General features: G+C 40.7%; 2 protein-coding genes across 3 annotated transcripts; one reads left to right on the top strand and one right to left on the bottom strand.

The window, feature by feature from the left end:
• Positions 1-603: 603 nt before the first annotated feature.
• Positions 604-19,263, bottom strand: LOC110958935 (rasGAP-activating-like protein 1). 2 transcript variants are annotated; one of them, XM_022205658.2, is made up of 22 exons: positions 19,161-19,263; positions 18,663-18,961; positions 18,296-18,352; positions 16,481-16,594; positions 16,081-16,142; positions 14,198-14,327; positions 13,588-13,669; positions 13,237-13,377; positions 12,992-13,083; positions 12,105-12,222; positions 11,740-11,893; positions 8,995-9,059; positions 8,573-8,685; positions 7,678-7,870; positions 7,399-7,536; positions 6,156-6,300; positions 5,358-5,530; positions 4,279-4,416; positions 3,924-4,059; positions 3,129-3,249; positions 2,843-2,922; positions 604-2,630 (listed from the first exon to the last, which is right to left on the bottom strand). In XM_022205658.2, exons 2-22 carry the CDS (start codon positions 18,725-18,727, stop codon positions 2,482-2,484), a joined length of 2,466 nt encoding a protein of 821 aa, XP_022061350.1. In that variant the 5' UTR covers positions 18,728-18,961; positions 19,161-19,263; the 3' UTR covers positions 604-2,481. The 2 variants fall into 2 exon arrangements, with proteins under 2 accessions (XP_022061350.1, XP_022061351.1); XM_022205659.2 differs by having other exon boundaries at positions 12,123-12,222.
• A 30-nt stretch (positions 19,264-19,293) lies between these two features.
• dgcr6 (DiGeorge syndrome critical region gene 6) lies at positions 19,294-21,946 on the top strand. The gene is made up of 5 exons (XM_022205660.2): positions 19,294-19,640; positions 19,768-19,928; positions 20,126-20,226; positions 20,323-20,463; positions 20,911-21,946. The coding sequence occupies exons 1-5, from the start codon at positions 19,537-19,539 to the stop codon at positions 20,986-20,988; spliced, it is 585 nt and encodes a 194-aa protein (XP_022061352.1). The 5' UTR covers positions 19,294-19,536; the 3' UTR covers positions 20,989-21,946.
• Positions 21,947-24,167: the final 2,221 nt, after the last annotated feature.

Raw genomic sequence — 24,167 nt, 5'->3', positions numbered from 1 at the left:
CTTGGGATGTGTCGAAGGCCTGAGGAGATCAGGCTCCCCTCCAGCACTGACCCAGCAGCTCGGAGGTCAGTCCCCCTCCTGGTTCTGGTGCTTAAACCCCACCGCCCTGCCTCCTGTCATCGCTCACCTCTCAGGCCTAATGAGAGTGCTGGCGGGGAGAGTGCTGCATCATTGCAGGTAGGTCTGCTCTCATTAGCATTTAAATAAGGCCTGGAGGTAGAATGGCTGCACACTTTGTTTGTGTGGCGTAATTTAACATTAGATTCTGACTCTTGTTGGATCATGAAGTCTCTGGTTATGGCGGTTTGATTAAATTATTCATTTGAATGAAGGGGCGGCGTGGTAACCATGACACTGTGAGCCTGCTCTGGCATCTATCAGACATGATGGGATGTTTCCTGTAATTTAATGAACGAATGCCGAGTCAGACCTTCTACTTCAATAGAGCTGGATGCATACAATACAGTAAGTTAGATATTTAGCAGTAATCATTTTTGCACTTAATTCAACCCAAGTTAACAAGAATGAGAAAAGGCTCTTAATATATTTCTTGCTAATTCAGATTAATTTTTCTAGAAACGAATTTCACGCTAGACTTGAGAGCTGAATTAAAAGTTTATTGAATAATACAGCTGTGTTCACAGTAACAATCCACTTGGAACAAACCATTATGGTGAATTTGCAAAATAAGGTACAGGCAGTGTGTTTTTTTGTTCTTTTCACAACATGAGTCCTCATTTAGAGAACATGAAGTTCACAAGTCAGTGATGTTCACTCTGAAAAGACTCAAGTGGCAAATCAATGAATTTTGAAAAGCTGCAAATATCAAAACAGACTACTGTTCAAAAGTATGGGGTCACTTAGAAATGTCCTTATTTTTGAAAGAAAAGCAGTTTTTTTTCAATGAAGATAACATTAAATTAATCAGAACTACAGTCTAGATATTGTTAATGTGGTAAATGACTATTCTAGCTGGAAACGGCTGATTTTTAATGGAATATCTCCACAGGGGTACAGAGGAACATTTCCAGCAACCATCACTCCTGTGTTCTAATGCTACATTGTGTTAGCTAATGGTGTTGAAAGGCTAACTGATTATTAGAAAACCCTTGTGCAGTTATGTTAGCACATGAATAGAAGTGTGAGTTTTCATGGAAAACATGAAATTGTCTGGATGACCCCAAACTTTTGAACGGTAGTGTATAATAACTGGATCAAAGTAGCGTGTTCATTGTTAAATTATTGGCATGTGTGCTGTAGTTTATTCCACACAGTTGAACCAGAATAAGATCTAAACAGCTCCAGAGGCAGAGCGACCTGCTGAGGTTATCTCAGAGATTACAGATCTGATTTCATTACAATCACTGCCCTTCTCTGTTTAAGGGACAGATACTGAACAACACTTGCTCAACGGGGAACATTTTTCAGCTTGTTTGTGTGTCTAATGGATAACTAAAGAAAACTGACTGATTTCAAAGCTTTAAATAACATTTTTAAAAGCAAATTTGGCATCTTAAACCCACCCTGACACTTGTGAGCCAAATCTAGTGGCACCAAATTATCAAGAAAAGTCAAATGGGAGTATTTCATATATTTTGTTACTTCTGCTGTCTCAACTATATTGAAGATTGACTCTCTGTACATATGAACATTATACAAATAACAGGTAAATATTACCTATATGACTTCAGGAATGGCTACAACAGGACATTTTAAATATGCAATTTACATCAGAACCAAACATTTAAGTTGGCTGGCCATAGCACCAAACAAAAGCACATTGTTTTGTATAAAGGGACCAAAGCAACATATAACATAATATTCATTTTGCTCACTTTAAAAGGCAGTGTTATACTGTGGCATGTGCACCACCATTTCATAATCTCACGGTGGAGAAACTTGGAATGTTAATGTCACTGCTACATTGCTGCCATGGTGATAAATTGCCTCAAAGAAAAAATACAAAACGTTGATAACAGCAGTATCAAAACACCTCACCTTCAGGTACTGTAGATTACACTACAACAAGCTCTTTGCATAAAAATGTGTGACTGAGGTCCTTTATATATATATATATATATATATATATCTCAAAATATAAAAGCTCCTTTTCACATTTCACAACAAGTGGATGCAGGCCATGCAACAGATTGCTTGTTATCTACAAAAAAAATATCAAAGTCAGATCATGCTTCAAAGTCCCTTGCGCCCCTTTATCGTCAAGTTTCATAATCTCTCCCCGGCACTGTTGACGGTGGCACTCAGAGAATACAAAAAGATTACAAGTGGCAGAATTCCCTCCGCTCTTTACAGCCAGCGGGGGAAAGTAGTAAAAGGCTGGAAGAGGTTGTACTGTGCAGCCACATTTTCCTCCTGGCAATCAGGAGAGTGGAATAGCTGATGATGTTGGTACAGGACGCCCCGACCCACCCCACAACCCCCCACCCTCTGGGCATTAATGGATCCCAGTCCGTGTGTAGTCTAGGGCTTCAGAATGACACTGGTGGCGTCCTCTTTCTCTCGGCGCTGGAAGGTGGTGTGAGCCTGCTCCAGGTCCTCTATCACCGCCAGCAGTCGAGCAGCAACACTTTGACCTGGCTTCGTCAGCTGAGCGTTGCATTCGGCGCCATCTACCAGACGGAAATGTACAGATTGTTGATGCGGTTTGCTCTTTATCAATATGAACATCATGTAAATGTTACACCCACATACACCGTGTCGTTCTAAAATGGAGCATTTGTCTGAACACTATCAGAATACTGTAGATAATTATGGTGAGAACATAACATAACACAGAAAAAATATTTCTATCAGAAGTGAGGAAGTTACAGTTTAGTCTCACCTGGATGAATGTCAGAGTTGATCTTCTTTTCCTTATTGCTCGATGTCTGATCAACATCTGGCACCTCCACATATTTTTTCCTGCAGCATCAGTCAGAATCATATCAAATGATCACTGCTTCTTCTCTGCTTTGTCGTTTCATCCAGTGACAGACAGATAAATATTTGATTCATTGTATTGTCAAGAAGCAGCAGCAGCAAAGCGGTGCATTCCTGTGCTGCAACATAGACCTCTAGTGTCTGGTAGATTAACTGCATCGAGGCGGAGGATGCTGACAGACACTTACCTGAGTTTATCTCTGCCCTGGAGAAGCTGCTTGTATATCGTCTGAGTCTCTACATCAGGATCCAGCGGGTCGCTCCAGTCACCCAGAGTCACAGCTGAGTGGGTTCTACTGCAGCCTGTAACTGAGAATCAGCCTTTGATTAGACAGTATTGCTCTACTTATGAGGCTCACACAAGTACGAATCCTGCAGTCATTCATAGTGCTACAGGCTTGTATGCTGTTCAGCGTAAACAAGGCTAATGGCAATTAAACCCTAAACTCTCACACTGCATTTTACTCCCCGTTTTATGGGACTTCAGGGAATTTGAATTATAAAAGCACCGGCGACGAATAAAATTACGATCAGGAGTGTGAAAACCCACACAAGAAATGTAATCACATGTGGCTTTCTGACAGCGACTAAATGTAATTGGTCAGAGAAAATCGCATTATGATACTCAGAGCACATTCTCCATTGAAGCAACAAAAACATGGCAGCCACAAACTGAGCATTTAGTCATGAAATATGAATCACATGAAATGTATTCACTTAGCTATAAGTTAGTCGACCTGGAGGGAAGTCAAAACAAAACAAAAAAGTAAACATGCATGTTGTTAGACAATACTGCTTATTCCCTGGGAAGCTGTTAATTCCCCACAATCCTTCCAGTGCCTGGGGGTGTCATTGTAAATCCGAGCTACATTTTCCATATGTGCTTATAAACAGCACAATAAAAAATAGGTGTGACAGTCAGGCAGCATCCTGAGTCCTAAGAGAAGCTTTCACAGTATTAGAAGCAATAACAGCAGGATTACCAGCACGGTCTGCCTGCAGGCAGCAGGTCCACTTGCCACTGCGATGAGCCCCCGGGTGGAAAGAGGGCAGCATGCGCTCATTGTCGATGCTGACTTTCCTGATCGCAGACAGCCACTGGTTTAGTTCATTCACATTCTATTAAGACCAAAAATAACAGGAACTATGATTTCAGCCATCAGAACACAAACGGAAAAATGACTTTCTAATCAAAAGATATACCATTCTTTTCCTTTTAAAAGAAAACACATTGTCATTAGTGCTCTATTTGGTATAAATGCTAATCTAAGAAGACTGCCAACAAATTAAGAAATCAAATAAAATTAATAACTTATACACTGGCTGGTACCAACGTGCCTTGCACTGGATGTACATGGTGTGCAGCTGTCCATCGTTGTCCTGGGTGATGACCTGCATTACATTCTGCTGCTGAAAGGCATTTTCATCCACCCTCTCCACAGCACACACACACTGAATAGGGATTGAAGAGCGCACCTGCAACAATTCAACCACAAACCACAACACCAATTAACACAAGTAAGTACAAGCTGGTCATGATGCATGATGCTTTTGCCTCAGGCTGTTTCACTCTAAAGTTTAAGTGAAATAAAGGTGACATTTGATCACAGAGCAAATTAATGAAGCGTTTTCTGATACTGAAATATCTTGCACGCATTAAGCAACAAGGAACAGCGTGAGACAAGAAAGAAGTGAAGATGAGATCACTGTGGCAGCACAGGCTACTTTAAAGTGTAAATCAGCCACTTCCAACAGGAGCTCGCCTCACTGAGACTGGAGTGCTCCAGCATGGAGGAAAGGGGCCAGGACATTGTCTGCAATCTGATTTGCAATGTTAGCATGAATATCCACCGCCTTCAATTAACCCTCGCCTTTATTCCAGTCACACAAAGCAGAGACTGGCTCAAAAAGAGGAAGAGCTTTTAATTGGGTAAGGTGCTGCTGCCCTCTCCGTCTCCCTCGGTTAGTAAGTGAGAGGAGATCATCATCATGAGGCAAGGCACCACATGGTAACAACACTAATGATGATTTCACAGGGGGATCAACACAGATGCATTAAAGCAAGCTGGGGATGACTAAAATGTTTCCTCTTTGTGTGATGAATGTCCTTCAAAGGGCACACACTGGGACTAATTTATCATAATAAGGCATATCACCTTCGAATAATGGATGATTCACTTTCACATGACTTTGATTCAGACTTTACTCATCTGTTTGTGGCTGGTGGTAAACAAAGAGAACAGATCATCATTTATCCAGCAGATAATTATTAGTATTGATCCCAGATGTCATACAAGAACGCTAGATAGCAAAAATACAAAAATAAAACACAACACAGTGGCTGGTAGTAGATAGTATATACACATGTGCTGTGTACTGGTGGATTTGAAACTCCAGGCCGCTTTTTCAGTACCAACCTGCCAATCAGGAGTCTTGGCATAAGAGAGCGTCTCACTTGTCAGCCAGAAGTAGCGTTTCTTGAAGGCAAAGCGGGACAGAAGTTGGGGTCCCTCTGCTTTGTGTTTGTTGAGGTAACCCTCTTTGACTGTGACTGAAGGCATGAATACAGCCCTCTGAGGCACTTCAGACACTGCAGCAAGAAGGGGAAGACAAATGTAAGTGAATTTGCGTGCATATATGTAGAGGCATGTTCATCCAGACAGACACAAGGTGGTGCTGTGTTAATAAACAAACAGCATACATTCTATTGTTTAAGTGCTGCGCATGTGTTTATTATCAGTGCTCTTCAGTGTCCTACCATCACTGCTTTAGACAGCTTCAAAGAGGAATAACAAGAGTCCACTTCTGTCCAACAAACCCACCTGAAGAGCATTAAATGTCAAAGTGTCCTTCAAGAGAAATGAGTGGGTGTGATGGGAAGGAGGAGGCTGAAACATGATATGTCAGAGGGGGAAGATGTCTCACAACAACAGCCACATGACACATGACAGTGAGAAAGCCGCCAAGACACATTGGGTAACCAGTGTGGCGTGTACAAACGCCTGCAGCTTCTCACTCCAGCTCCCCGCCAGCTCATTAACCATGTCATCTCTTTTCTAGACTTCTAGCTAGTTATGAATATTTCACTACAGGGCTACAGTACTGTTTCTCTTAATCCCGACATCAGCTGGCAGCTGGCCTGTGGCTGATGCATGACCTCTGGACTTTGCTATTGGTTACAAGTTCAGCGGTGTGTTTGGCGTTATTGGCCTTACCAACATCATGATCTATGTCGATTAACTTGTCCAGGAAGTCCTTGACAGAGGCCACACTGCGCAGGATGATGGGGTGAAGGGGCGCCATCCACTGCTCCTTTCCGTGACCCAGCTGGAGCCCCAAGTTGCCGACACTTTGTAGTGCCTGGTGACCGTAAAGACACTCAGTCTGCTCTGTGCTCATATCTTCAACACATAAAATCTCCAGCAGCTGATAGAACTCAGCGAGTGACTGCATATCTCAAAGTCGAAGATCAAAAGGGTCCCTGAGGTCAAGCATGCTGTGAGGCCCTTTGTCCAGCCCACACCTGGCCTAGGGAGAGGAGGAAGTCCCTCTCTACATCCCTCTCTGATGCTCGGCTTTGAACCGCAGTCTGGTCGCGGCACACACGGAGGTAAAAATAGCCCGTTCCCTGTCTCTGTAGAAGGCCCATGGCAACAGCACTTCAGCACCACGGACAGCAACCACAAAAGCCACATGTGAGGGAGCAACGAGGTTTTACTCTCCTTCTAGTATGTTCTCATGAGAACCTTGTTTTAATGATATCCAAGGTGGTAATCTGAGTGACCCTTAGTGACTCTTCTGGCTCAATCCAATTAAAAGCGTGACTTGCTCGGGGTTATAACCTGCCAGCTGTGTTTTCTGTCATTCTCAAGGAAACAATTTTCAGTAGAATCTTCCTTCTGTAATTTGATCTATTTCCAGTTGAAACAAGGCATAATAGTGTTTGAAGCTGTGTGACAAACAATGGCACTAAGATCTGCTGCATACTCACTGAAGCTGGTAAAACAATCCACTTGAAAATGTGCTGTATGCGATCCTGACTTGTCATAATATATCTTATTTCTCAGCTGTGATGTGATTTTTTTTTTTAAAGTATATTAGAAAAAGCAGCAGGGATGTTGCTTATTTAACAGCATTACATAATTGCTTAACAAGGTGAAAAAGCAAAGAGCTGCTCTGTGCTGTACGTGCTGTTATTGGCCTTCACTGCATTCAAAAGCACTGCTGCCTGCACACACATTACAGACACTTCATGCTGTATTCTTGCCTGATATTCACGAGTTTTACACCTGGAACCTGGAACATGAAATTCTTTGCATCTGGCAGGCAGCATGCAGCTTCACATCCAATGCATCCACTTCCTGACTGTTTGTTTTTTCTGCTCTTAAATGTGATGTCTGGACGCGGATCAATTATTCATAGCAATGTGTATGTGCACGTCTGTTTGTTGAATCATACCTTGGCCAGTAGTAACAGCGTTCTGCTTGTACGTGTGTCAGCATGCTGGTCTCTCAGCTGGAACAGTTTAGGCGTGAGGATTGCAGGAGCAAAGAAACGCAGGAAGAAGAATCCACTGATGGCCAGGTACTTTACATCCTGTGAACATCAAGGTCAGTTTGACAGGAAAGTCGATGAATGAAGGACAGTCACCGCTCAGGATAATAGCTGTAGTTAAACCACAAAACCTGCAAATACATTGCTGTGTTTTTTTTCCTCTGTGTTTTGCTGCAGACTGACCTCATTCTCAGGCTCAGTAAATTGCTCCTCTACTCTCTTGTGCAGCTGTTTGAAGGCCACTCTCATGACAGGAGGACACTGATCGACCGAGCCCACGATTGATTCAATGATGCTGGTTAAATAGCTCTGCAGCATCTCCACACTGCTGTCCCGCACCTCTGCCTCTGACACTGCACCCTTAAATGAAATTCGTCTTCGGAGACAAAGAAAGATATGTGTCAGCGACTGAACCCCAGAGTTCTACTGAGTAAACACAATCCATGTACCAGCTGTATTGTTCATGGATTTGGCTGAATTATTTAAAGACACACTGGATCCTGCTAACTAATCAAATATACTTCTCTCTACTCTGTATTTATAATCACTTGTACAACATGACTGGTCACCTCCCTGTGCCTGATTTTGTCACTACATGTAAGAGCCTGCTATTTCAGAGACTGGACAGATGAAAAAACAATCAGTGCTTTATTGAAAATTTCCTGAAAGATATATAGACAGGGAGTGTAGAAAACAAACAACATGATCAGAACCAGATCTACTAAAAACGTAGAGGATGTTAGATCCTGGATCTCCCTCCATGTCAGAGATAGACATCTCAGGGGGCTCATGGCAGTTGCCAAGCAACAGCCCCCCCCCCCCCCCCCCCTTTAGATTCCTTTTTTTTCTTTTTCTCACATCGATGTCTTTCTCTCAGGGGTGAAGTGGAAAGAAAGTGGGCAGTCTCTTGCGACAGCTTTGTATTTGACCATTGTAACACATAAATCGTTAACTGAACACATAACTCTATGACACAAAATCCCCACTTATCTTTCAGAGCTTAGGACGAGCACCTGTGAAACAGACCTGGACTATTTTTAGGCTAGGACACGATGATGGCATTGAGGATCTGTTTTACCTTGTGCGGTTCAAGTCAATCTTGCATGGGTCCAACTCAATGTACTTCTTCTCATCAAAGATGCGATTGATGATGGGTTTCAGTACCTCGTGCAGATACAGCATGCCAACAGCCTGACAGCAGAACATGACCATATGGTGAAGACATCCCGTTTACATCTATGCTACAGGGGTTGATTTAGAAATGTGTGCATCTGCATTGTTAAGAGAGCAAATAAGGTACAGTATAATGCAGTAGGGGGTCATAATACATGTGACTAACTCAGTGTACATTTAATAGAGATAGGGATGTTTGGAAAGAAAATAGGAAAGATTGACCTAAAGGTTGGAATAATTATCAGAGAACTTATGTTTCAACGCAGAGACAGAAAATCAATCACATACAACTCGTGGAAAAAGAAAACAACAGACATGTCAGCGCACCTTCATGAACTGTTCCATGGCTTTGGAGGCGAGTGAGTTGGAGCGAAATAAAGTGTTTGGATCAGCTGTAAGAGCAAAACAGAAAAAAAAGTGTTATTTCATTATACTAAACTGTAACACTTGAAGAGCTCAACAGCTACTCAGAATCAAGGAACACACGAATATGACAAATTTAAAGAACTACAAGGAATGTGGATGTTTTCGTACATCTGTCGCTGTCCTATCACATGTCTCTCTGCTCAGCAGTCAACCAAGTTTCTCTTCATCAGAGGGAACTTAAAATGTATTTGTCTTTTAATTGCATGCTTAAGCCAACCACTCACGTTGCAGATTACATCTACATCTGCCCAGAAGTGATCTTTGACTTTTTGGATATAAAATGCCATCACGTACACATTATATGACCAAAACCTGTGTCACAGGTCACAGTGACCTTTGACAACCAAAAGCGCATCAGTTCATCATCCAATCCAGGTTTGTGCTAAATTTAAAGAAAATCAGACAGCATTATTTACTGTAATATAACTATGTAAAACTAAAAGGCCCTCCGAGGCAAGCTTAAATCGATTTCACTGTGCTTAGCAAGCTTTCTCCAGATAATTTTAAACCAAATGAATTTAAAAACAAGGGTTAAGAAGCTCACCATAAATTGCAACAACTCATGGCTCATTTGCTGTCATCTCTCTACTGTTGCACCTAAAAAACACTTTGGTTGATGTATATCTGACAGCAGAAACAGGGAAAAATATCCCACCGCTGCATTAACCACCAATAAATGTAATGAACTCTCAGAGACCCTCATTAGGCGCATAATTATGCTCGACGAAAACCCTTTAAGACTGAAAACATACTTCATTAGAGTGGAAGCTATCGATACAGTTGATGGAGCCTTCATCTGTTCTTGCCTTCAGTTCAGGCTTTTCTTGTGGCTCTTGTATACATTCCTTGGTTATGCATTCTTTCCATTCAGTCTGACACTTGTTTATGAGCCAAGAATCGATCAGCTGCAGAAACAAATAGCTCAGTGTCACAACTGAGGGCAGACTGATCTTGCTGCGATGTCAAATAAATCCTTCAGAATTTTGATACTAAAATATGGATGATGACAGGTCTGAGTTGCCGGGTAAGCCATTCGGTTGGGTTTTCATCGTCGCCCAGTGGCTGTACAGTACATTTCTTAGCCTCGCCTCCTGTTCTCAACTTTAATGTCTGACTGCTCACGGCATCTACTCCTGATCAAGCAGTTAGTGTCTGGATCATGTGGAGTTGCTATGGAAACTTAGGCGCGATGCTTATTATCTCAAACTACACCAACAGAAGCCAAAGACCAGAGCACAGCACAGTGTGAATTATCATGGGAATATGGTGCGGAGGCAAAAACATGACTAATCCAGACCACAGAGAAGCCACAAAAAGATTGCTGGGTGAGTAAATAATTGGCATTGGGGTGGTAAATATAGCGCCAGTAGGCTTTTACTGCCCACATGCAGACCATAACGGCAGCGCTCAGAGACCTTAATGTCAATTCAGAGTTAAACAGCAGCAACCCTCAGAGGGTCCCAGGGGAGCGGAGCAATAACAGCAAACTGGCATGTTCCAAACCCTGACTAATCCAAATACTGACTAATAGAGACAAATTTAGATCTTACGCACAATGTGTATTGTGCAATCACTGTTGTTACATGTTAAATGTTTAGCACTTAACTCAGCAGGAATCACTGTCTGACCAGAATACAGTGCAGCCTCAAAAAGCAGACTGGTAATTTAATACAGGGGTGTCAAACTCATCTTAGTTCAGCCCAATTTGATTACAAGTGGGCCAGACCAGTAAAATAACAGCATAATACCCTATAAATAACGTCAACTTCAAACTTTTCCTTTGTTGTAGTGCAGAAAAGTACATTTTGAAAATGTTCATATTTAAGGAATTATCTTTTTACAAAACATCATGAACAACGTGAAATTTCTTCAGAAAAATAAATTCAATTTCAGCAATGTTATGCCTTAGTTTATCATTTACACATTACAACTAACAGATCACAGAGCATCTACAAAGGAACACAACATTTAATCACAGGTATCTGGAAATAAATGATATAGTATTTTACTTTAAGATCAAAACAAAAGTCAGACCAAAAAAAGACAAAAAACAACAAAAATCAGACAAAATATTACAAAAATGAGACACAAAGCAAAAAAAAAAAATGAATAAAGCTAAATGCAAAATGACAAAATTATGAGAAAAAACACAAGTGAGACAAAAAGGAAACACAAAACTACAAAAACATGAGACAAATGACAAAAGTCAGAAAAAAAAGACAAAAAACAACAAAAACAAGACAAAATACTTCAAAAAATGAGACACAAAATGACAAAAGAACAATAAAAAATCTAGTATTTTACTTTATGGTCAAAACAACTTGTCATGCTCTGGACATTATTGTAAATTTATAGTTTTACAAATTTACACTTTGCACTTCATGTCTTCTCTGCAATTTTTGCACTTTACAAAGCCGTCCCACGGTCCGGATTGGACCGTCTGGCGGGCCAGTTTTGGCCTGCAGACCGCATGTTTGACACCCCTGATTTAATCTCTTCTGACACATTAAATTACGAGTCGGCTATCTGAACTACAACCTATACGTAAATAAAATAAATTCTCTGCAAATCCTAGTTTCCTTCACTTCACATTGGTTCAGACGCACTAATATTAATATTTGAAACCTGTTTTTCCTTTAATCTTACTAGTGTGGTTGACCTCCCGGGTATTAAGGTAATCCAGGAAGGGCACCACCAGGCCTTGTCCCAGGTAAATCTTCACCAGAGTCATCGCCACATCCTGCCTGCTCTCGACTGTGGTCACGTCCTCCAGCATGGTCAGAGCACTGCTATCCTCCACCTGGTGAGAGGAGGACTCAGGTCACAGGGCTAAGAACGCGAGTGTCATCGGAAATCCAGCGTAGGACAAATGAATCAGGTGGAGTGATCGTAAATGTGGAATAGGTGAAAAGAAAACACTACAGAGAGGTGAAGCTAATGTATGCAGCAGTCTCTTGACACGATGGTCGTGAACAAATGAGCCAGTGTTGAGGAGGAGCAGTGATGCTGACCTCTGCAGGGGAGATTACCGACTCAACTAGAAGGTCAATGAGGGGCTGATAGTACATCGACGGCAAGATCCGATCCTCCACCAAGCGCACCTTCAGACGCAGCGCTCCCAGTTTACCGCTGGAAACAAAGGAAGATGTCAGAACACAGAACTTTTCTACATGCCTTTATCTTATACTGAAGTAGATCTTCTTAAAAAAATATAAGCTAAACGATGAAAAAAGAAAATGTCTGTGACAATCACAGTCATTTTGTGGACTGATGAGATACTTGCAGATTTGCAGATTTTATTTTTTTAATTTTCTTTCGAAACTTCAGTAGTATTATACGAAGAAATGCACCTCTTGTGCTCATTGAAGATAACTAACAAAACTGACAGTATGTTTTTAAGCAGTGGTATATTATTCTGTCAGAGGAAATTACATTTTGTAGACACGAGAGTCAGGAAAATTACTTTCCTAAAGCCTCTGCGGTCACAAAATATCCCTGGCAGTGACATTTATTCTCTTTTTTTTTTACTGTTGTGACAATTGGTGTCAAACTTTTACTCATCCGTCTATAAAAAAAACATTAAAACTGTGAATCATTCCCTACAGAACTTGTGAAATTCAATCTTCTTTGACGCTCTGCTTTTGCAGTTCACTCAGCCCTCTTTGTTCTAAAATTATCCCAAGGAACAGATGCTGTTAGAGACCTGGTTATACACCTGCGAATGTTCATTTAAATGCAACAAAGATAGCTTGGAGGAGAGTAAATACTTTCCTTGTTTGCATTTTTAAAAAGACACCCTGATTACTGCTTCACTTTGAGTTTTCAAAAAAATGTTTCCTAGGTATACAAACACACAAACTTGCTACATTGTATAAACAAGCACACTCCTAATCCTCACCCAGTGTCGACCTCATTGTTTCCCAAGGGTAGCAAACGAAACCAGCCCTCTAACAGAGGTGTCTTGTGCAAACAAGCAAAAGGGATTTCCACCTATGGAAAGAAAGAACAAACAAGGATGCAATTTCAGACAAGAACAAAAACTTATTACTTTTTATTTTATCTGGGAAATACTGTACTCATCGATGGAACATATTTTTGTAAGTGATCATAACATCAAATGTAATAAAAATGGAAAACTCTCACCTTTCCCAGAAAGTCATTCTTGCCCACCATATCCCAGTCCCACACCTCCACAGTAACAGCATTGTCCTCGCTCAGCTCCTCTGGATCCAACTCCAGCTCCAGGGTCTCTCCCCAGTGAGGGAAACGGGTCTTCTTGATGATCTAAAACCAAGCATTAATAAGTGTAACAAAATCTTTCAACCACATCCTCTTTGATGCACTTCTTAACACCTTGGCTCTCTTCTGTGTACAATCATATGAAGTAAACTGACAGACAATCACATAATCAGCCATAGATTCCAATGAAATAGCATGTGCTTCTGGCTCCAGTGCAACCAAAATATAGTTTATATGCACACACACGGTGCTCACCGAGGTCTCTGCACTGTGGTTGTTGAAAAGAACTCTTGCAAAGGGATCAGAGGTTCCAGAAATGTCTCTTGGAGCCAAGTCTCTGTGGGTGTTACCAGAGCAAAAGACAAGAGAAGTGATCAATACATGAAAATGCTTAACAAACACGCATTACCTGTTTTGCAAATTAAATTAGTTAGGGTGGTACAGCAAGGAACGAAAGCCAAACCACTGCTTCCCTCTTGACCTTATTCTTTCAAACTAAATTCACATTCATCTGAGAGCGTTTGAATAACACAGTGTCAAGCCCTGATTGACGTGCTCATTAGTGCCCTCGCTGAGGAGGAGAGATTGTAGCCTGGGACACACAGATGGGGAAATGAGTGGTGTGATAGTGGCAGGATGAGCCAGAGGGGAGCGTGGAGGACTGCGGGGTGATGGTGACAAGATTTCAGCTCAGAAATAGAGAAGGGTCTGCCTTACTACGAGGAGCTCAGCTACAGAAACGCAACCCCATATAAGATGACAGCTGTCCTACATTTACACCCGCTTTTCTCATCTATTGCTCAGCCATTGTTGCTATCTCGAAGTGAGCACACATTCTCTCTGAAGTAACAGGATTTCATTTTACCTGGCTTCAATGACTCGACAACGTAGGCTGAATTTTTCTGCATCTTTCAGCAGCGCCAGACTCAGATGGATCTCTCCTTGGACTTCTTCATCAGGGTCGACCCTAGTCAGGTTCAACCAACTATCCAACCCTGACCACACCACGCAGAAAGACATTATTCTCTCATGCTTTAAACACAAAGAGACGATAACAGGCATGACAACTTGGGATTCAAACTGGGGAAGTATGATACTGGAGTTTGGCCAGTGTCAATATTTCCAATTTGTTATCCAATATATGCACATATTTTTTTACCTAATTGCAGAGAACATTAGGCATCTCCTGTAGAGGAATTAACATGTTAATATACCTGCTGTTCTCCTGATGTCTGCTGGTAGGTCAAAACATTTAATACAATGCATTTAAATACAAAAATTGTAAACTTATGTACCTAATAGTGACGGTTTTGGTTGCCAGCAACGGCTGATACTGATGATAACGATGATGCTGATATCACTGATGATCCCTACTTTAAATCATATATTTTTAAACTTAACCGATGAAATGAGTTAATAAGTCTGTCGTGTCCAGCATTCTTTTTTATGCTGTAATTTGCTGGGGAGGGAGCACTAAAATTTAATGTTAATGTTACTGAACTGCCTGACTTGTCTTTCTGCTGTTATATGCAAGCTGCTGAACACTTGAATTTCCCTTGGGATTAAAAAGTATCTATCTATCTATCTATCTATCTATCTATCTATCTATCTATCTATCTATCAAATAATTTCAGCACTAATGTCAAAATAATGTTCTAAATTTTAAGATGACAGTGATACTAGGACACTTGCTAATCTGCAACAATGCCATGTTTATAAATGCCTTATTCCCTACATCCAGCTTCTCAGTTGTGATCATTTGCAAGGAAATGTAGTCTTTGAGGTCTGGATTTGTCTGTCAGAAAAACAAGCAATTTAAATACTTCATCTTAGGGAAATATGTTGGATATGTCACATTTCCTTATGACATTTTCTGCTTTACTCGATCAGTGAATTAATTGATCATTATTATGTATATGAGTAAATAGACAATTAATATAAAGGGCGACTTTTTTGTGCAAGAACACCTATAGTTCTCACGAGTACAATTCCAGGTAAAAGCATGCAGAGTCCTTAGTCTGATACGGTCTACAATCCATTTTCGTTTGTCACAAATATCAAACATGAGAAAAGGTTCAATGTCAAGGCCAGACTGTGAGAAAAATCCTGTGAGGGAGCCACTGACTCAGTGCCGCCATGAAGCAATGAATCACAGGAGCGAAGGCCATGCCAGGTAGCTTTCAAAAGAGAAGCATCAGTATACAGCAAATATATCCTGATAAACACCTCCAGCAATTTATTAAAGCTACCACACCATCAAGACGTGTCATATTTTAAATGACGTGTCTGACCACGGCAGTATAGAAAGTGTTACAGTTAATGCTGAGGTAAACACTGTGACTGATTTCTTGAACATGAAAGCTTCTGTAAGACAAACAGTCATGAAATGGTTCAAGGCTGTTTGAAGCGCTTTGGTTGTTGCTCTTCATTTTACAGCACTACGGGCTCCTGCACAAAAGGCTGGTTTATGATGATAAATCCCACAGAAAGACAAAGTTCAGGGGTCCCATCATGGAAAAAAATCATTAATTATTTGTTGACCCTTAAAAAAGTGATTCACAAACGTGGGCGAATCAAATTAAATGTGTGAAAGACCACTAAGAAACATTCCCAGACCTTAAAAAGCCACATCTCCTCAATCACTCTAAATTTTTGACTCCCTCATGGAAACCCGTGTATGTTTAACCTCTGAGCTCCGGCCATGCAGGTCATCCAGTTATAAACAAATGTTGATTTGCTCAGTCATACCTTTAGCCTGAGATCCGATGGCGTCTTTGCTCAGTGTAATCTTTCCAATAACATCATCGTGTCTGCAAAGGATAAAAAAAGAGATGACCACATATGAGCTATTAAAAATATGATCGAAGTTGTTGAGCTGAATGATTAGAGTAATGGTGGTCAGGAGAGAAGGGGGGAAAAAACAACCTTTAATCACTCAATCTGGGCGACCATCTGCCTGAGGATGTTTGTTTATTCAAAGCTTGGAGGTATTTTCTTCCCAAAACATGCACATGAGGCTTTAACCCAAATATATCAATTCATGAATCAAGCAAAGCAAACAGTGAAGTCTATAAATTTGCTGTTGATCTGTGTCACTTAAGAGTAATGGCTGAATATGGAGTCATTTTACTGTGGATTAAAGTGTTACCCAATCGTGTCCTCGTCCATGACATGGAACGAGAGCGAATGGAACCCCATTGGGAGGTGCAACGTGTACTCTTCACCCCAGAAAGGATTAAGGTTCTTCCACACTGTGGCCGTCCTGAAAAAGACACATTTAGCATGCTTGCTAATAGAACCTTACACAGGAACATATAACAAGAAAAGATGTGACAACAGAAACCAGTAAAGGCAAGGACAAATAATAATAACAATAATAAATTTTATTTGTTAGTTTCTAAACACTCAAGGACAAAAACACAATAATCATAGGGGTCAAACAAAACAAAAAAAGGGTTAGAAATCATTGTAAATGCTGCAGCAGGAAAAGTTCTCACTTACCAGTTTGCAAATGTACCTGATGGGGGCACAGATCACATGTTTTTCATGCAATATACACAAAATCCTAGGTTTGGAGACTTTTCTGAGGGATCACGAGGTTAACAGCACGGGAAAGAAGAAAAATTGCCTGCTACATCAAATTATCTTTCTTTTTTCTTTTTTTTAAAAACTTTTTTCTAGATGATTTACATGTACATATAATGTTGATTATTTTCTTAACAAAGCACAACAGATTTTGTTTACTGTCACAGAGGAGTAATTAAAGCAAACTGGCTTTTATTAAGAAACGCTCAGATCATGGAATCGGTTTTCAAAAAAGTTGATAACTAATTGATTAGTCGTAATCATTGAGATGTTACAGTTTTTTGCCATAGCCTACCGAAAAGTCTTACTTGTAGACGTCAGTAACAACTATTGAAATAAACAATCTGAGAAAACAAAACCTGTCTCTGGTGGAACCGTTCACCACAGTGATAAATGCACCTTCTGACACAGGGCTCTATAAACAGGCATCACTTCATTTTAGTCATTTTATTCGGAAAAAATTATGGATTGCACTCTACTATATACCAGTAATTTCTGATTTAAGCCATTATTTTTCAAATTTTGCATTTTTTGCAAGTTCTAGTACGACCATCATACTTTGAAAACATCTCATTCAAAAAAGGTTTTTATAGAAAAACAGGTTTATAGATGTTATTTTTTGTAATGTCTTGGAATCAACACTAACAATAAATCACAGAATCAAAACAAAGAACTCAAAGAATGCCCCTGGTCCTGCATCATTTTAATAACCCTTTGGCTTTTAAGAGAGTACTGTAGCCATTATTTCCCAGGAACATCACACTCGAGGAGTCAGTTGGCCAGTAACACAACAAGTACAAGATAATTAGTGTGAGTGTCTGCAGTGAATCATTGTGCTACTTTCCCTCACCACGCCAGATGGAACAATAGCCTCTGAATTCATCCCACATTTTTATTGAAGTCCACAATGAGCATTTTTTTAAAAAAGAAATCTCTGTTGCAGTCCAAACACTACACTGTTCATTTCAGCTGCTCTCTAAAATAACCTTCCTTTATTAAAAAACTTGGAGCCTCTGTACTTTTGCACTCAGACTGAAAGCCCCTCTGAACCGGTGTACTCCGCTCCCAGCATTCTCCTTGCTCACACCGGGTGCTCCCTGAAATAATTGATGCACCCTCTCCATGGTTACCTGCGGGTGTTTTAAAGGCCAGACCAGTATCAGGTTCTCTGTGATGGAGGGGCCACGCTGTGGGCACCAACACACTGATCACACACACTCCACTCTGGTTTACATGTGCAGAGTGGCGGGAGCACAGCCTGAAAACTAACCTTACTGAAAATATATACAAACTGTGACACATCTGAGCACTGTGGCTCTAAATAAAACACTTTCCCTTTGCGTATTGTGCAGATTTAATTTAATCAAAAGGAACTCACCTGGCCACAACTTCATTGTCAACTTTCACTATGCAGTATGGATCGCTGGTTCCGGATCTTAATAAGACAAGAAGAAAATAAAACAGACTGAGACATAGCATGGTGGATTTGCCTGGAGGGAGGCTTAATTTAATTCTCCCTTGTCTTTAATTATGCTCAGGTTGAGTTGAGTAGATAGACCTGACTATCTCACCTCTAATTCCTTCAATTAATTTACAGCAGACAGCTTAGCAGACATTGACATTTCAAACGTAGGCTGGATTTTTTTTCTTAGCTAACTTGATAAGTAGCTATTTAAAAATGCAGTGTTTATTCCAATAAACAAGACTTATTGAGCACAGAGTCACGCTACTCAGGTTTTACTTACACGTCTTTGGCCGGGAGGTTCCTGCCCTCGACAATTCGAAAATAAAGAGATGTGTTTCTGGCCATTTTCAGTCGAGTGAGCTATTAATCCGGGTTCTCCTATATGTTCCCATACGCGCTCTTATAAACAGAGCTGTTCTCCTCCGCAACTCAGTTTTCTTCGTTTCATGACACCTTCAGCTCGTGACGGCGCACAGCCCACCAGTAGCGCGCGACTCAAGGGCGCGTGCCGTCCAGTCAGTGGAGCAGGTCAGTGATGAGAGGAAGCAGCTTCACCGCGTCTTCAGCTCCTCTGTTAAACTGATAAATACATACACCATCACAAATGTCAATTCTGGCACAAATATGACCAAATAATATGCACTATAATTTCATTATTGCGTAAATAATTTCATATCTAATAATAATATATTATGCAATCTGTTCACACTTGACGTTATTGAATTTTTTCATATATGCTGTCGCGCTAATTTACAATAGCCACAAATTATAGTCATACCTGATGAGCATGGTCCTCTTAGGAGCGTCTCCTCTTTGACACAATGCGCCATCTGGTGAATATGTAGAGCTACTTCAGGCGTAATTACAGACAGGCATCTTGACGGGCAGCAACTCGGGGTCCTAGTTAGCATGCATGGAGGCAAATGTACGTTAAAACTCCTAAGCTAAAAACAGTCTATTTCTTCCTGTCGAACTGGTTCGGTTACTTTATCTGCGTTTTGTTAACGTACGAAATAAATTACAAACAGACTGGTTAATAATAAATAACCCTTTTCCCGGAAAACCTTTAACTACAAAATAGTTAAATTAGCCGACCGTTGTTCTTAGCTAGCTGGTTGTGTTTACCAACGTCCAGTTCTCATCTAATCAAAGAGATGGACGGTTACTCCGGAGACGTTGACAGCGATTCTACAAAACAACAAGAAAGACATTACTACCTGCTATCGGAACTGCAAACCTTGGTCAAAGACTTACCAAGGTAAGTTACTTTCAGGACTTCCTTCCTACACAAATTTCAGAAAACTGGTTATACTAGAAAAGGTGCCGTTTCAACCGTTTGTGTAATTTATATCTGCATCCTTATGTTACTTCCTTTCTGTGTTTAGTTCCTTCCAGCAGCGTCTGTCCTACAACACACTGAGTGACCTGGCTCTGGCACTCATAGATGGGACAGTATACGAGATTGTGCAGGGCCTCCTGGATATTCAACATCTCACAGAGAAAAATCTGTACAACCAAAGGCAAAAGCTTCACTGTGAACACCAAGGTTGGTGCTGTGTTAAACAGAAATCCAAGAAGGATACCAATGACTGTTACCTGGATATTTGTTGAGTAGCACCAGCAGCCCCCTCAAGTCCAAAACAATAAAAAAATATTAAACCTGCTACTTGAAACAGGTCCTCAGTTTGAGGTTGTAATTTTCAAATGTCACTGTCATACCTGACTGGATCCTTTTGTGTGTAGGACTCAAACAAGATCTTGTACGGAAACACAAAGATGCCCTGCTGTCGTGCAAATCTCACAACCTTGCCCTTCTCAAGTCAAACCAACAAGCAGAGCTAGAGGTGAGCATTGAAATCCCACTATCTCTGATTACTGAAAAGGATATGGAACTCCTATGTTCCTCTTGGCATACTAATAGTTTTCTGGTGTGTTATAAGGCTCTGGAAATCCGAGTGCGAGAGGAACAAAGAATGATGGATAAGAAGATTGTGGCAGAAATCGATCAAAAAGTGATAGACCAGCAGAACACCCTCGAGAAGGCGGGAGTCCCTGGGTTTTATATCACCACTAATCCTCAGGTTAATATCTGTACCTGTCTACTCACTGTATACTATTATCACAAATGTTAGAAGAGCAGAGAGAATGTGCACATTGTTATTAGAAGTGTAACGATTAATCGGTTAGCTGTCAACTAATACTTTCACTACATTTGAGTAATTTTTTTATAAGGCTAAATTTTCTGATTCATTGTATAGATTTAGATGGATATTTTGTGGTTTGTTTTCATCTTTGCGACAGTAAACTGAATATCTTTAGGTTGTAAGCAATAGTAGAACTTTGTAAAGACGTCATCTTGGGCTTTAGGATACACTGATCTATATTTTTGTCGCATTTTTTTAGACTGAATAACGATTTATCACCATTAAAGCTGTCAGTAGTTGCAGCCTATTTGTGATGGAGACAAATGTCCAGCAGGTGGCGATGTATGTCCTAAATAACCACTGTTCAACCACTCTGTGTTTCAGGAGCTGACTATGCAGATGAACCTTCTTGAACTGATCCTCAAGCTTCAACAGAAGGAGTCGCAATCTGGAATAATATGAGAAGAATGATACACAGGCCTAAATGTGCCTATTAAGAAACAGAAAAACATGTTGTGGCCACAAACAACACATTCCAGTAACTGTGAGCTACAGCATGATTTGTCAACATGTAACACTGCTGTTTCTAAGCAGCAACAGGTTCAGAAAATGTTGAACATGTGTTGTTCTGAGTGTATCATACTCAAACCTGTGGGAAAAAGCTGGTTCTCAGGTGTTTGAGTAAAATGATCCAAGTCCTAGTGGAGAGCTGTAGCAGGCTGTGGCAACTTAGAAGCCGTTGTGAAATGAGGAGCTTACTTTGTTGCATATTTTTCATCAATACGTTGTAAACATCTTTAGGGACACGATGGAGCAAAAAGAACAGTGGTTTTAACTCAGACTGTAACCGTCAAGTAGTGAGATGGTCTCATGTGAGCTTCTTAAGACTCAGAAGTGTCTCCTGTTGCAACATTTGAGGTGGAAGGGAAATTGTATTGGTTTGTGTGCACACAGAGCAAAATCTGAGCAACTGAAAACAAAGAATTTGCACTTTTCCAAATATTTTTGCTATTTGAAGTAGTGGAAGTTTGTTGTGCAAAAGTCTTGTTTATTGCTGGCATCAAGGTTTAAGATTGAAACAAGCCATATGTTATGGGTCTGTTTGGACCAAACTATTTGGGAATATTCTAATATTTTTCTTACACATTTGCTGTTTATTCTATTTTATTTTTTGTATCTGTTCAGTTTGTTTTGGTTCCGTGGGTCCAAACTAAGTGTTGAGTCAACACAAGTGCATTCGCAGCGATAATGTTAAAATGTCAGTGTTGGTTAATGATTATTGTCTGACAAATAAGTAACCATATACATTTAAATTAGTAATATGGTACATGCATAGAGCTGCCACTTGAGGCTTGCAGTAGCTTCACTGGACATCAAAAATGCATGGATGCATAGGTAAATAAATCTGCAGCTGAACAGATTCTCTTTTTTGTTTCCTTCATTTGTAAAGCCTAACGTACAATTTAAGTCCTACATACTCTACAGTTGCACTCATATCTTTGCTCTTTACATTGGCTGCTGGTTGAATGTAAGATGATCACCTGTAGAGCCTCCATTATCAGGTATCTTGATTACATTGTGAACTAGACAAGTCCCCAGTAGAGGGCAGAACCACGCCCATGCATGATACTCTGTATCAATTTTGAATCATCCTACGTATATCCCTTCCTACTTGATCTGCTGACCTCTAACTCCACAACTGAGCAGGGGACCTTAGACTGATCTTCAGTGCCAAGTTTGATTATCCTGACTTCAACACTTGCAGAGATATCTGACCGGACATACCCACACACATACACATACATACATACTTACCCAGCCAGATACCGAAGCGAATGCAGTAACCCTGCTGACGTACGCCAGGTGTGGTTAATTACTGAAGCTCCTTTTGCAACATGGAGGAGGCTGCAGTTGTGGGACTGCATTTCTAGGATGTTTGTTTTTAGCAGTAGCAACACCTGGTAAATTGGGTAATGACGTGAGAACCGTAACACCCAGAATCTCACTTCCAACCCCATCAAACCTAATCACACTTTACTGTCATTTGGCCAGACAGCAATAGGGCAGAACAAAATTGGGTTTTCATGAGATCTCCTAGTGCAGTAGCATTCAACATTCACCATGTACACGGTGCAAAAAACAGAGATAGAACAGAAGAAGCAAAATCATATTCCTCCTAGAAATGCAGCCCCATAAAACTGTATCTGTGAAACTTCTGCCTCTTCTAGTGCAGACATCATCAACCTGATGATGGCTTGCTTCACTTATAGTGACAGCTCTTTGGACTTCATATTGAGAGTTGACCCCATCAGGTTCCAAATTCAAATATCACACATGAAATGAACTCTAGACCTTTTATCTGCTCTTTGTAAGTGAAATAATGAGGGAATATAACACACCTGGCCATGGAACAGCTGAGCAGCCAACTGTCCAATTACTTTTGGTCCATTAAAAAGGAAGAGGGCACATATAAAATGTGTTGTAATTCCTACACAGTTCACCTGAGTTGGATGTAAATACCCTCAAATTAAAGCTGACAGTCTGCACTTAAAGCACATCTTGATTGTTTCATTTCAGATCCGCTGTATTGGTGTACAGAGACAAAATGCTGGAAATTGTGTCATTATCCAAATCTTTATGGACTTTACTGTATACAGATTACGCTGATGACGGCATTATATACTCCACTTGCCCTGTATTTCACTCTGCTACATCTACCCTTCAACTCAGCCTTACTTCAATCGAGGAGTCTTTTCATAACTTATGCTTGTGCCTTAATTCCAAGAAAACAAAGTGTATGCTATTCAACCGGAAAAACAATGTCTCCAGCCCCTCAAAGATCACCTGTGCAGATGGCTCAGATCTGCAGTTCATCAACTCCTACGAGGTACCTTGGTCTCTGGCTGGACTTTTCACTCCCTTTCACTCCTTATATCAATAACTACAGGCTAAAATCAAATCTAAACTGGGGTTCCTTTACCGTAATAAGGCCTCTTTTACATACTCCAAAAACACTCTTGTGAAGATGACTGACTTCTCCATGTTTGACTACGGCGATGTCATCTATAAAATGGCCACTAAGTGTGCCCTGAGCAGGGCTGATGTCTTCCATCACTCAGCCATCCGTCTTGCTGCCAGTGCACCTTTCTCCACCCACCATTGTGACCTTTACAAATTGATGGGTTGGCCCTCCCCTTACACCACGTGACCCCAGCACTGGCTTCTACTCATCTACAAGACCCTATCAGGAAAAGACACATCAATACCTCTCCAACCTCCTACAGCAACTGCCACCTGAGGTCCAGTGATTTCATAACACTCTCTATCCTCAAGGTTCGCACTGTCTTTGGCTGGCATTCCTTTCGCTTTGCTGCAGAATCCATTGGAATTCCCTCCAAAAATCTCTGAAACTGTCACCTCTTTTATCACTTTATACATGTTTAAGCAGAAGCTGTAGCAGACCCTAGCTGATGACTGCACATGCTGACTGTTTTCACTGAACTGCTAGCATTTATTCAGGTGGTTTTTATTCTCTGTTTAAACATTTGTGCATCCTTTGTTGTATATGTTTATTTGTTATGTTTCTTTCTGCTTGGGCCTCTTGCCAGATCGTCATTGCAAATAAGAAATTGTTCTCAACC

Source organism: Acanthochromis polyacanthus, chromosome 7 (assembly GCF_021347895.1).
Source record: "Acanthochromis polyacanthus isolate Apoly-LR-REF ecotype Palm Island chromosome 7, KAUST_Apoly_ChrSc, whole genome shotgun sequence".
NCBI classification, from domain to species: domain Eukaryota; kingdom Metazoa; phylum Chordata; class Actinopteri; family Pomacentridae; genus Acanthochromis; species Acanthochromis polyacanthus.
This window is presented reverse-complemented; position numbering and strand designations above follow the sequence as displayed.